The sequence below is a fragment of the Caloenas nicobarica genome, chromosome 2 (genome assembly GCF_036013445.1).
Source record: "Caloenas nicobarica isolate bCalNic1 chromosome 2, bCalNic1.hap1, whole genome shotgun sequence".
Classification (NCBI taxonomy): Eukaryota; Metazoa; Chordata; class Aves; order Columbiformes; family Columbidae; genus Caloenas; species Caloenas nicobarica.
The window spans coordinates 32926036-32940364 of NC_088246.1; the positions used below are offsets into that span (position 1 = coordinate 32926036).

Here is a 14329-nt window from a genome sequence, read left to right on the forward strand (position 1 = left end):
TGTTTTTAAAATATTAACATATTCATTGATGGTATGTAAATGAAGAGAACAGCATTTCTGCATAGGTAGGAAGACTAAGACTGTGATTTTCAAAGGAGAACTTTTTGGAGAGATGAAGAAATTAGTCATCAGTTTAATACCATCTTAATGAGGTTCCCTCTGATGTCAGTGAAAAGAAACAGGCACTTCTGAAGCATACTTCATCCCATTAGTCATCTAGGCTGGGCAGAGGTGCCTGCCTCACTCCACTGGCTGTAGAAGAAGCTGAGATGACTCGCTTAGACAAGCTGCTTATCAGCTACAGATATCAGGATGACCAGTCACTCTAGTTCAGGGTGACTTTCTGTGGAGATTTGATCATTATAGTCCTTTGAAACTGCTGCTTACCAACCTTAAGATTTGTCATTGTTGCACAAGAGTGCCGTAAATGTCCCGTGGCTCATCTGCTTTCTAAATGCTATTAATATTTTTTATTCTAATATATGGCATTTTCAGTGTGTGATAACCAAATCTGGATTACTTTAAAGAGTGCTTGCTGTTCCAGTATTTAAATGTCTTTTTGATAATTGATGCTTATTTTTTGTTTGTTTGTTTGTTTTTTTCCTTTAATATATAGGAAACGTGTCTCAAAAACTCTTTTCCTTGTTGCCTTGTGGAGGACTTGGGGTAAGTAGATGTTTGTTTTTTCACAAGAGGGACAGCACGCAACATATGTATTCATTCATGAATTCTTACCACTATTGCATTATCAGTTCAAAGTCTTCAGAAACTGATAAAAAGCCATTATCATACTGTGTTTTCCAAGACACAGAAGACAGTACATCACAATAAGCATATGGAACAGTTAGATAGGAACAGATTTTGTGGTAATGTGTACATTTCTTCATTGTCTGACTTCAGGTTTTTCACACAAGCTCTATTTTTGAGGAAAGTAACATGGATGTAATTGTTACAGCAGAATAAGCTTTCGATAAGCTGTTTTCTGTACTGTTGAAAGGTAAACATGGCTTCACAGTTCTCAGAAAGGACAAAAAAAATTACCAAAGCTAACATTTAGTATGGTAAGTGGTCATTAGCTGCTATCTAATAACTTGGGTGTTGTTAAACTAATAAATTATTTGAGCATTTTTATGTCCTGTTTCAAAATTGATTCATTCTGAAATATAATACAAGCTTGTCAATATTAGGACACATTAGACAAAAACCCGCAAACAAAAATCTGTTGCAACACTAGGTAAAGGGATTAATCTAAATTATTGAAAACCATGTAGAATGGAGAATTTCTACCGATGTTGGTATCATGGTCCTATTAAATTCTAGTAAAGACAACACCAGGGAGAAATAATTTTTCATGTACAGGGGTTTTTCACACAAAGGTATTCTATACTTTTGGTCCAGCTGGGTCCACTGTTTTCTGATGTCAGCAATATCAAAGTGAAATGATGATATTACCAGATATTGATGGGCTGGCTGGGTGATGCATATGTATTTTAGTTCCCTTTCACTATTTCTGAGTATGCAGGAATAAAGGCACAGACTCTGGAGGTCAACTTCCAATGCAACCTTCTAAAGTTTTATTTACTTTTCCACTTCACAAAAGATAAATTCCATACCATACTAGTGTTATTTATAGGGGGGTATTTTATTATGACATATCTGACAGAAGAACTACTAATTTTGTAAGGTTTTAATATAAGAAAAAGAAGAATTCCATTTTAGCTGTCAGTATTTAGTAATTTTTGAGGATTTCTGAACTATGACTTAAGGAACAAAGAATCAGGAGATGGCAATTATTGCAGCTCCTCTACTGTGGACTGAGCTTGCTGAGGATTCTGCCTAGAATTTGGTGACTAGCAATTTGCTAATTTTGAAAGTTGGGGCTCATTTCTGTAGTGTGGATCAGTTAACTTTACATATTGACACATAGACATGTATGTCCACAGGCACCTCCGTGCACTACCATGGGCACATATGCACACACGCACACGCATATATGCACATGTATTAAAAAAGGTATATTTTCACACTGTTGTTGAAGTTATTAAAAAGTTTAGAGAAAATTGAACAAGAATAAGGTTGAGAAAAAGTGTTGTTCAGGCTTCTGAGTAAAGAGAAGCTGATGTAAAATTTCTCGACAAATCTTTTTGAGGGTTTTGGAAAGTAAATAGGACTGTGGTACACTTTGAAAAATAACGTATAAGATTTTTCTATGAAACAAGTTATCATGGTATTAAAAATTGTGAATAGAAATATACTTCACAATCCTTCTACTAATGAAAGTACCTAGTCTATTTTAAATCTAACGCAAGACAGAGATGCTCAAGATAACTTCATTTTTTTAAAAACTTAAAATTATCTACATTTTTTTGAGTCTGTTTGCTTTATTTCTTATTTAAAATAATGGAAATTTGATTAAAGAACATGTAGAAATGGATTTTTTTTTTTCTAGTTGGTTTGTCTTTCTACGTATTATTATTGTCAGGCTTGCTGTGGGGCTCTTTTAAAGGAATGGGTTATGACCTTTTTCAAGGTAAATAATCAGATTAGGAGCTCTCTTTCAGTGATATTTAGCTGTCTATTGGTTAAGATGAGCTCTGGGAAAGGGAGCTGCTTCAAATTGTGCGGAAAGCAATTCTTAAGTTTACTTTTAAAAATGATGGTGCAAAGAAACAAACAGCATTGCTAATTAGTATCTTTCCACTTAATTGAGGGTTATAAAGCAATAATCAATGTAAAGCAGTAAGAATAGTTCATGCAAGGATTTTAAGGAGGGATAGAAGCATTAATTTTTTTTGTTTTGTTCTCATTTTTTTCTTGCTTGCTTGATTGCTTTTTTGCTGAAGAATACAGTGAGAAAATATTTTAAAAAAAAATAAAAAAGACTTCCGTTCTTGTAGGAGTCTTTATGGCTGCCTCTTGAACAACGGTTTTCAGAGCTCTTTGGTCCTATTGTCTTCTAACGATAAGGGGACCTTGCTGGCTGTTATCATGCAGCTCTTCTATTATTAAATAGACTAATGCTTAGGCTACCCACATAGGGAATGGAAAACCTAGGCTCATTTCTCTCCACTGCCAGGCTGGATTTAATATCAGAGCTCATATCTCTTAGTGGGCATTGTTACTATTGAGGAAATCATAGATTGTTCCCAGCTGGAAACCCTCACATCACACACTGATGCTGTGCCACTGTTGGAAAGAGCACTGGGCCAGTAAGGCGGAGCGTAAGTAGGATAAAGCCCATGTACCTAAGGCTATGATCTACCTATCATGCATTTATAAATAATGTGAAGTCCTAGCTCTGAGCCACTGCTCCACAAACAGCTTATATATTTCACATTAAAGAATCACTGGACAAAGTAGAAACTGCTCTTGGAGCAAGGACTGGATCCTAAGACTCCACAGGCATTGAAGACATCTCAGCTGATGGGCTATAAAGACTTTATCAGCATGAATTTGGGATGGCTTGCATTGTTCTCAAACAGAGGTCTGACAAACCTTTGTAACTCCAAAATCTACTATCTTATTTCATTGTTATCTCTTTTCTAACAGACAAATAAACATCAGTCAAGATCAGGGATCATCTTCTTTGGAGATTACTTACAGTTACAGTAAAATAAAGTTTTCCCAATAATTCTGAAAAGCAAAGAAGAGGCAGTGTCCATAACTAATATTTTCTGATCCTGATCCATCATGGTTCTAAATCTTTTGTACCAGCGCAAAATGCATGTAAAGCTACCGTTTACTGATTTTGTAAACATTTTTCATCCATATGAATTTTCTTTCAAGTAGTGATAGGAACTGTTTACGTCAGGGTCATTAGTGGATTTGGTTTGGTATGTGTTAGGCTTTCAGAGGAAATCAAACAATAAACTATATAGTTTTATAGGAAATTATCTAAGTAATAATTAGCCGTCTTATCTAAGAGCACAAAGCTGTTTCACACTGACAGCCAAACTGAACAGGTCTAACAGTTGTCTAAATCTAACCTCCTAAATTTGTCCATTACAGGTTTTCTTGCAATGATGGTTAATTTTTTATCAGAGGACTATTCAGGGTCAGCAGTACAACATTCACTGAATATGGGACCTCTCTCTTGCAATAATGCTTTTTATTCTTTTTTCAAGCTTAAGGCTGTTCCAGAACCAACTGTTGTTAAAGAATTCTATAATAATACCGGGGGGATGCAATTCCTTGTGTTGGAGAGAGAATAGCAGCTCTACAGCCAGCAGTTTTAATAACAAGAGATGGTTTCTTGCAGCTGGTCAGAGGTTTGGAATGTGAAAAGACTTCCAGGAGAGGTGGGTAGATTGCAGGTGAAGTGGCCAAACGGAGAGAATAATCAGAAATTACTTTTTCGTTCTATGGATTATCAGACCATTCCACAATTTTTCATCTGTAAGCAGCCGCTAGAGCTATAACTGATCATTTGATCAATGCATCCATCTATTTCAATTCTTCCCCTTCTGTTGTGCTGTGAAAATGACAATAAGAGAAGCAGAAATCTACTTTTCATGGCACTAAGTTTCATCTCCTTTCCTCAGTCTGTCACTAAAAATAGTGATTGTTTTCCTGCCTGTTTGACCTGCTGCTGTGTGAAGAAATCTTGAAGTCATTTCTCAGCCATATTTTTTTGTCTAGTTGATAGGCAAAAAAACCCACAAAAGCAAAGAAGAGCAGTCTTTTATGATAATGTCATCATAGGCTCCTAGCTTCAAACACTTCTGCGGCTTTTGAATTGTCATTTATAACTTGGAACTGAACCACCCCATAATTCCCTTGATGCATTTAGAGAAATTGATAACAGACTGCTTCTTTTATGGCTCAGAGGAGGCAACTCCAATCACATCACTATTGGCAGTCAATATTATTTTCTGACATGGTTGTAAAAGTATAAAGGGGCTTATGGCATTTGTTTAGATGAGGAATGGGCTCTCAAGCTGTGCTGGGGTTTATGGGTCCAGATTACTGAGAAGCAAAGGGAATATGATGTTTGCAAACAGGATATGATTTTATTTAAGTTTGGGTTTCATACGTTGTTCCCTGGGGATTGTCCTGCAGACAGCAGAGAATTTCACTTTTATCATATGAAATTGGGCAGCTATCCAATCCCCCCTGCTCTCCCCCCACCCTCCAAAGACACTGCTCCAAACCTGTAATGCGTAAAGTCAGATCTTTAAATTGCAAGAGGAGGAGCTGGGGGGGAACACCGCCCTGTGAGAAATTGGACTTTTGCAGAATAAATATTTAGTGAGGTGAACAGATTGTAAAGCTATAAAAACTCTCTACATTTTTGCAAAAATCACAAAATATCCATATTCTCTGGATGTTGAATTTCTTCCTTGCATTTCTTGCTGTGGTAGCTGGACAGTACTACTTTTTATCCTGACCACACAGGAACAAAAGCAATAAGAAAGGCAAGATTTCACTGGTATACAATTTTAGTAAGTCATCCAGGCAACAAATTGTTTTCTGCTATTTTGCATGTCTTCTGCTTCTTCCCTTGATCTTCTCAGTCTAGGCCCAGGAAGAGTTTTCAGCCTTTACACGTTATGACTCTTCATTCCTGTTATCTGTATAAGAGCTAATGGTACCTACCTAGCTCCATTACCACGGTACAATAGTGTAAAAATTAAGAAAGTATTGGTGATGGCATTGTCTCCTTGTAGCAGATTTCAGGCTCCAGGCTGCTTAGGGATGTCTCCTTATATCTGCATGCAAATCTGGCTGTAAAGAAGTGCCTGTGGTTTGGGCACTCAAATTAAACATCACCTCCACTCAGGTGTTGCAATAAACTTGTGTCCTTCCCCTGTATCCCAAGCTGTACCAAAATAGGTATAGTGTGTGCATAATATCAACCAAAACTATATCTGTTTCCTGGTTTGGGGAAAACAATCTGTTTTTCCTAGAAGCTCAGCTGCTTAATATGATGTCTTTTACTGTGAAATCATCACTGCTAATATATTAACCTATTAATTTAAACTACTTGCCTGAGTAACCTTATTAACCTACTGAAATTTGCCAGTTGTAATATTTTGGAGCAGATTGCGGGAGACTTCTGGGAATAAAAGACTTGTCTGCCTCCTAAGCCTCTCTGGCAACTATACCATCCCTAAAGAAATTCCAAGATTTAGTCAAAACAACCTCACAGGCACATTATACTTTAATTGATATGCTTTGCACGACTGTTTAGGACTCACAGTTACACAGCATTGACTGTGTGGCATTTTCTGCAGAAATCATCAAAATACACGACCAAAAAGGCCATCTTAGTACCACCACAAGGCACAACTTAAGGGCAGTGGGGATGGGACCAGAGCAAGGGCTGCTGGTTTGTCATCCTGGAGCATTCAAGGGTCTGCATGCTCAGACAGTTCGTGCAGTTCCAGATAAACCTATTCAGGCCATAGAATGAGGGAATGAGGATGTAACGTGCTCCCAGCCACTTTGGTGAATGCACTTTTTAGGTAATATACTCCATCAGTTCTGGCAATTCATGGGAGCCAGCTGTTTCAGTGGACTATGTTTTGTAGGAATGGACCAACTGACATTACATTTTAGTCAAGCTCTCACGCATACAGAATTGTAGGCTTTCTAGCTGACCAGCTCACAGCTTCGTTGAGTGGGCAAACTGAAGAAGAAATTGGGAAATGAGATAAAAACTGCACATTTACTTACTCTCAGTTCAGAACAACCATTGTCTGAAGACTCACTTGTCCAGCTTCACATACCTCATTTTAGACAAATTACTGAAACAGCCAAGCAGGACCCTGACCACCCTTGCTTGCCTGTATAACCATTAGAGAGCCATGTGCATTGCTGGAGCAGGAGTCGGTTCAGCTAAGATCAGAAGAACTGACTGGAGGCGTTTGATTTCCTTCATTGACGGGGACTTGAAGTAGCTACGATGTCAATTTTAGGCACATACATTTTAGAAAAACAAAAAACCAAACAAATGTGACTCTGGATGATCAGAACACGAAACAGATATTCTTCCTTTATGGAGGTACAGAAACTTCATCTGTGGATCTCAAAAGTGCAATGGTGTCTTATCTCTGGCAGGGAGGGAACACCACATTTAGCATATCAATACCATGGCCACGAAAAAAAGGAAAAAATCTCTTCACACTTTGGAGCAGATAATTTTTTTTTCCCCTTTTTAACAGAGGACTTTTTTTCCTTGGTGCTAGACCAGATTCAAATTGTAAACAAAGATACAGCCCATGGAACACAGAAAATTATTGAGAAGTTAATGAGCTATCATAAAGTCAAACCTTTAAAGGTCTTAACTAATTTTGTACATTTCCTAAAAACTGTTGTGTTGCCAAAGGCCAGCATTTTGCAAAGAAGCCTTCTTATTTGACAGAATATGAAACACTTCATATATATATATATATACATATGTTAAATGTAAATAGTGGAATAGTGTCATATACAATTTACTAATATTATTCACTCTCCCCAGATTTAGTCACACAGACACACACATATGGATTTGATAGGAATTCTGTAAATAAAGTAGAATTCACATTTGCACTTTAAAAACACATCATGTGTTTATTGACAAAATTTAGTCCCCAATATGGACAGAAAAGCTTTCTGAAGAGGAAATGTTCATGTGTTACTTGTCTGAATAAATACCAGGTTCTAGCATAGCTCCATGGTGGCCTCTAACATAAAGATCATCTACATCCCAGAAGAAAGCTGAAATGCTGTGTATTGCTAAAATGTGTTCAGCAGCAAATGACCAGACTTTAAAAAATAAGGCTTGAATTCTGCACATAAAAGTTGTCTTTTCTGTAACAGTATGCATTACAACCAGCTACAGATCATTCCATCTATTTGCCCATGAACTCCTGGAAACTGCATGATCAAACATAAGAAGTCAGTTGTGCAAGCATTTTCACACACTAATCCATTAAATACTAAAACAAATGTCAAGTTAAATTAATAGAGTACTCAGGGCTACGTCTGAAAGTGCAGTAACATTTTTACAAGCATCTGGTGATATATGCCACATATCTAAGACTTGAATCTGGGCCTAAGTGTTTTATTTATGAGTTTTTTCTAAAAACAAGTTCTAATCCACATCTAATCCATGCTATCCTCCCTTCATTTCCCTACCAATGATCCACACAGCACTGTTTCACTAAGGCTTTCAGGTCCTTTAGGGTGTCTAATGTATGCTTTATGAGACCTAGAGATTCTGAATGCCTGTCATAAAACTCAGTTTAAGAGAGTAACCGAATCAAACTACTTCTTCTGAAGCTATTATTCTATTTGGGCTTCTGTTTGATTTAGCTTGATTCTTTTCTGATTCTCATTTTGAATAAAAAAGTTCTTTATTTTTCAATACATACCTTACATATTTACTTGCTTTTTTACAAACCTTCAGGTGAATTCCATTTGTACAGAAGTATGGGTGCTGTATTTTTACCAATGGCTGACTACCAATATCAGCAACTCTTCTAGGCATTCAATTACTAATTTTTACTTAGATTTTTTTCTGATTATTTTCTTAAAATTGGTTTTGATTTATAACAGCTTTATAAATTAGGCCACTGTTAACAGGTAAAACTTTAAAAATGTTAAATGTTCTGCGGACGGTAGTACATGTACTGTCCACGTTCCTTGTTCTTGCCCTGAAAGAGGCTTTTGCAGGCAGAATTAATAGCCTCAAAATTATATTTAGAAGTCAATTTCCATGAATATTATTGCTGATAAATTCTCCTACTGTAATTACTCAAATGCAACAGAGAAACCAATGCAAGCTCAAGTAAATTCCATCCTTTTTGTTTAAACAATGACTTGTGAAGATCCTTTGAACTACTCATCCCACTGGACCCTAAACATCACATCCTGTTCACAATTAATTTGTAAACCAGACTGGTAGGCAGAAAGTATGAAAAGCTGATATTCTGGGTACTCTTTATGGCAGGCATTTAAGATTAAAGCATCTGGAAACAACTTTGACAGAACAAATCTCTTATATAGCTGGAAAATAGCAGTAAAAATAAAGTAAGTTCACTGTACGTATTTTTCCTAAAGTAGCCTGCTTTTACACAGTTCCTGTATGGGATTTATTGAAGAGACATCAGCCATGTAAACTTTTCCTCCTTTGTTCCTTAATGAGAGACACGGCTGACAGGCCATTCATTAGAGGTTGTCCCTTGGAGATGGTCTGCACACCTTCGCTTCTTTAGTCATGGTGAGATAAAACAGCAGCTGAGAAGCACATCGAGGACCTTTTGCTTCTTAGTGGAAATCACAGAGGTGATGAATGACCACCAGGACATGTGTAGGAGTGGGAGGTGAGAGCTATGAGCGTGGCACCTGGGAAGCTGCACTGCTCATGTTCAGGAGCAAAGTATCCCAAACTTACGTGCTAGTGTTTACTGGCACCAACTGTCTCCAAGAATGACAGGCCCCTTGCTGGAAGTGATAGCAAGATGCCACACACAATTTTTAGAGGTTGCAACACTTCAGGAAAATATCTGATTTCTATTTTCATGCCAGGGAACTTAAAAAACACTGTGATGCAAACATATTTGCTCTGGCATAAGTAGGAGTGTGAGACTCTGAATGCTTTTAAAGCTAAAGCACAGTTATTCACTCTGCAATACACAAGTTTTATTAAATTGCAGTAACACTGAGGAGGTCTGTACTCTCCTATATTATTTCTCACAGTTTAATCAGTTTGTTTACTGCATATAGCTATGCTGTTGTTAGCTGACTAGATTTTATTTACTTCTCAATTTTATAACCACTTATATCAAAGGATAGTATTTTTTATGTGGCAGTTTTTCCAGATTTGTATTGAAATGTATCCATCTGAAATGCATACTGAATTAACTTCCATATGTTATAAGAACAGTTGAGCCCAACCTCTGCTTTTTAAAGAAAGGGCAAAGACTCCCTTTAAACTACTGCACATAACTGCTACTTTTTAGTTTGTAGTTCAGGATATTGGACACATAGAATACAATCACAGCTATCAAAGGATCATCACAGGTCAAAATTTTCATGAACAGGTAGATGGCAGACTGCATTTTTGAACTATTTTTGGAGAATAAGTAGAGCATCTCTGGTAGGGACATGTCGTAACTCTAGGAGGACTGGTTTTGATTTTTATGATGGCAACAGTTGTGCAGAGAATCCAGAGCCAGATGAGCGATTCAGTATATTTTTAATTCTTTTGAGAAGTGAAAGCAGAATTCCACTGTGGAAGCTGGATTTATGTTAAATCACAAATTGTTTGTGTGCGTGTGTGAGAGAGAGAGGGCAAGCTCTAGGATGCTTTGTCAGAATCCATCCCAAAGCAGTAGTGTGGGCTCTCTTTCATATTGCCATATATTTATCAATGGATGTGTATTTAAGGCAACTTCAGAGTTTACAATAATTATTTAAGAAAGAGAAACAACTCACTCGGGTGAATATGCCACGCAGGGTGTGAAAAATGGAATGATGTGTCAAACTGTGAGCAGAATCTCTGGTCAGCAGAACGGTGACCCAGTGACCATCAGGCAGATCGCAGGAGGTTTCCAGAGGAAGGAGGACTGAAACAGAGGACGAGTGAAGAGATTCTCTAGCTGGGGAGGGGACAGGTAAAACAAAAGACAATTACAAATATCTTTAAAAAATTCTTTAGAATTACTATTCGTGCCATTTTTTTGCCTCTCTGAGGTAGGTTCCAGATAAATGTAAATAGCAGGACAAGTAACATTTCCAGTTTCAGCAACTGTGGTGATTTCAGAAAGGCCTTTAAGTTAACAGTCTTTCAGATGTATTTACATATCCTTTTTCTCCACCTTCACATACACGTGCCACAAACTAAGCACGATATGAGGAGTTGGTAACTTTCAAACTTTAGAGTCAGTCTTCCTTAACATGCAATATTCCAGCCATGAGGGGTACAGTACAAGCTTTCTATCTGCTGAAGCATCTCTGCTGCAAGGCTTCTTGTTTCTTAGCTTGTTTTCAGTATGCTTAAAGTCTTCACTGTGAAAGTCAAATTATCACATAGATATTCCTTGCAGGAAGCATTCCTATCAAGTTCTTTTTATAGTGCAAAGCAGGGAATTTCTGCACACAGGGCTTGAAACATAAGTTGCATTCAGTCAGGAAAAGTTACCTGCATTTCTTTTCACTTAAGTCATTCCCTTCCCCTTTAATGCCTCCACATCCACTTCAGGGACAGGTAGCTTAATTTCTATCATCTGTAGCTTTACAGAGTATTAGCTTTGCTACACATGCCAATGATCGAGCTATACTAGATGTGCTTGAAAAAGCCTACAACCTGCAGTGCTCATTCAGGAAACTCGGAGTGAAGTAAATCCATATGTGTGTCAGAAAGTCAATGTTCAGATAGGGCTCGTGTTCTCTGGCTCTTGGCACTCTCACACACAAACCTTTGAAGAGCTGCAGCAGTGATAGGATTTTTGATAACAAAATGTGTAATATGCTCATAGTTTAACACTGACACTATTATGCTTTAATTTTTTTTTCTTTTTCTTGTGGTTAGACATTCAGAATACTTTCCTACTCTGACAATTTTTAAAGGACTCTTAAATGAAAATAATATATATAATTAAGCAGAAAAAAGGGTGAAGATTCTCTGTTAGAATAAAGCTACAAATGCTGTATTTTCTGTAAATCTTGTTTAACACTTTCTGAAAAAAATTCCTAATCAAGACAGGGTTTTCACTGAATTGTTCAGCTGCTCCAAATCACTTGCAGAACAAAAATAACCTCTTATAAAATTCCATCTGACTTTTTCATAGTCTGTGATTCAGACAGCATCACATTTGTCACAAATTCATGCATACTCAGCATCTAGATAGACTGTCAGATACACGTGATATTTACATGAACTAGAACCAGAAACCAGTGTCTGATCTTATTCCCTTGTATAAAATCCAGCCATTTCATCTCACAGGAATAAAGAAAAGCATATCTAGCAGGATTTTACATTGCTACATTTCATATATAGCTTGACAACTGGGCCAGCTAGAAATTGTAATTTTAATGGGTTTGCCATTTGTATTACTGTATTGCAACTGGGATTTACAATGTAAACATTGAGTAACACTAAAAGAAAATCTGTTTAAACACCTGAAACGTTTAAGGCAATACATAGCTCTAATAGAGATACAAAATGGAGTGAAATGGCATTTTCCAGTCATTACAGCTAAAGCATTGGCTGTGTGACGAAAGTTTTTCTAGGCTGTTCTTCATCAGATATTTCTCAGAAATTCACTCTTAATTTTGCATTAATATGAAATCGAATTTGACATCTATGTTTATAATGCTGTGACTTTTCAGGATAATTATTAATATGTTTATGTTAGTTTTCTTGTACTATAATAACTGCACTAAGGTATGCACCTTCAGTTGGCTACTCCTGGCTTTGAGGGTTTACCATTTGTCATATGTACCATGCCCAAGAGATCAGCTAAAATATCCTGAATTTCCTGTGTACATTTAGGTGGCAATTTTTGAAAATTCCTCAGGAAACACTGTTTTGTTTCTTGATTTCCCATTTTTACTGGATGACCATGAGCCAGCACTGTGCCCTTGTGGCCAAGAAGGCCAATGGCATCCTGGCGTGTATTAGAAGCGGGGTGGTTAGTAGGTCGAGAGAGGTTCTCCTTCCCCTCTGCTCTGCCCTGGTGAGACCTCATCTGGAATATTGTGTCCAGTTCTGGGCCCCTCAGTTCAAGAAGGACAGGGAACTGCTGGAGAGAGTCCAGCGCAGAGCCATGAAGATGATGAAGGGAGTGGAGCATCTCCCTTATGAGGAAAGGCTGAGGGAGCTGGGGCTCTTTAGCTTGGAGAAGAGGAGACTGAGGGGTGACCTCATTAATGTTTAGAAATATGTAAAGGGTGAGTGTCACGAGGATGGAGCCAGGCTCTTCTCGGTGACAACCAATGATAGGACAAGGGGCAATGGGTACAAATTGGAACACAGGAGGTTCCACTTAAATTTGAGAAGAAACTTCTTCTCAGTGAGGGTGACAGAACACTGGAACAGGCTGCCCAGGGGCATTGTGGAGTCTCCTTCTCTGGAGATATTCAAAACCTGCCTGGACACATTCCTGTGAAACCTCATCTAGGTGTTCCTGACCCAGCAGAGGGATTGGACTAGATGATCTTTCGAGGTCACTTCCAATCCGTAACATTCTGTGATTCTGTGAAAATTAGGTAGCAGTCATTCAAGTGGTCTGAGGGAAATTTTTCAGTGGAAGATATTTGGTCTTATTGTCCCAGTTCAGTTTCCTCACACTCAGCCCAAAGCAGAAAATGATAAATGCCATATCCCGGCCAATACTCAGCGTTCGGTGGTTGGAGAGTCTGTCTTCTCATGTGTCAGAGCAGACAACTGTCTTGAAGGGTGGGTAGTCTTGAGCTGTGGTTACAATTTTAACTTAATCGGCCTTCCTGGAAATGAATCATAGTCCCTTTGAGGATGCAGGCTCCTGCTCGTGCCCCGGTGTACCGAGCAGCTGCCATTGAATCATTTTCATCAGCCACTCCTTCATGTTAACCTTAATTTGCTAGCCATAAAAATGGTAAGACAGTACTCCCTCCCAGCTCTCTTGTTGATACTTCTTTATTTAAAGTATTGCACAGTATTTTTCAAACTTTATTAGAGTTTGATTAAATTGATTTAACCAATGACCTCTACTTACTTATCTCCTTATTTGTTTTAAAAATGAAAACTGATTCACAGTTGCTTTAAAGCAGTCGAGAGACAACTTGAAGGTCTGCCTAATGTTAAATACAACTTTTTTTTAACAACTTGGTTTCTTTCTTAATTCTTGTAATTTTCTTAGTTACCTATTGATTTCTGTGTGTCTTTGGGAAAGGTACTTAATTTATTTAAATTTCAAGCTACCAATCTGCAAAACAAATCTAATAAATCGTCCTGTATCAAGCTGATGATGCTTAATTGCGTTTGTACAAAATTTTGAGTTTCTCAGATGAAAACACAGCGTGATGTTATTACTGTTATTCTAAACTTTGCAAGCGAAATCCAGTCTTCTTATTCAGGTCTACTGTGGATACGAACTATTTTCATTAGTTCTGCTGCATACACACAAAACTGATCAAAACGATAGAAAACTCAGGTCCAGTACGCTGAAAAATAAGATCAATTTAGTAGGTTGAAATATAATATTATTGTAACAATAATGGTGAAGACATTTGACAGGTGCAGAGAAGATCAAGCTTCTTTCTGTTTCAAATGACTAATCAGAGAAATTCCTCAGAACCTCCAGAGTTGAGTAGCAGTTGCATCCAGTTGCATCCATTTTCAATTACTTGATTACTTGAT

The 14329-nt window shown here is 37.5% G+C and overlaps 1 protein-coding gene across 1 annotated transcript in view; it reads left to right on the top strand.

Annotated features, from left to right (window-relative positions):
* Positions 1-14329, top strand: part of HDAC9 (histone deacetylase 9) — a 280108-nt gene that overhangs the window by 154324 nt on the left and 111455 nt on the right. The window contains exon 15 of the mRNA XM_065627268.1: positions 617-666. Coding sequence (XP_065483340.1) covers positions 617-666 — 50 coding nt within the window. The remainder of the gene's footprint in view (positions 1-616; positions 667-14329) is intronic.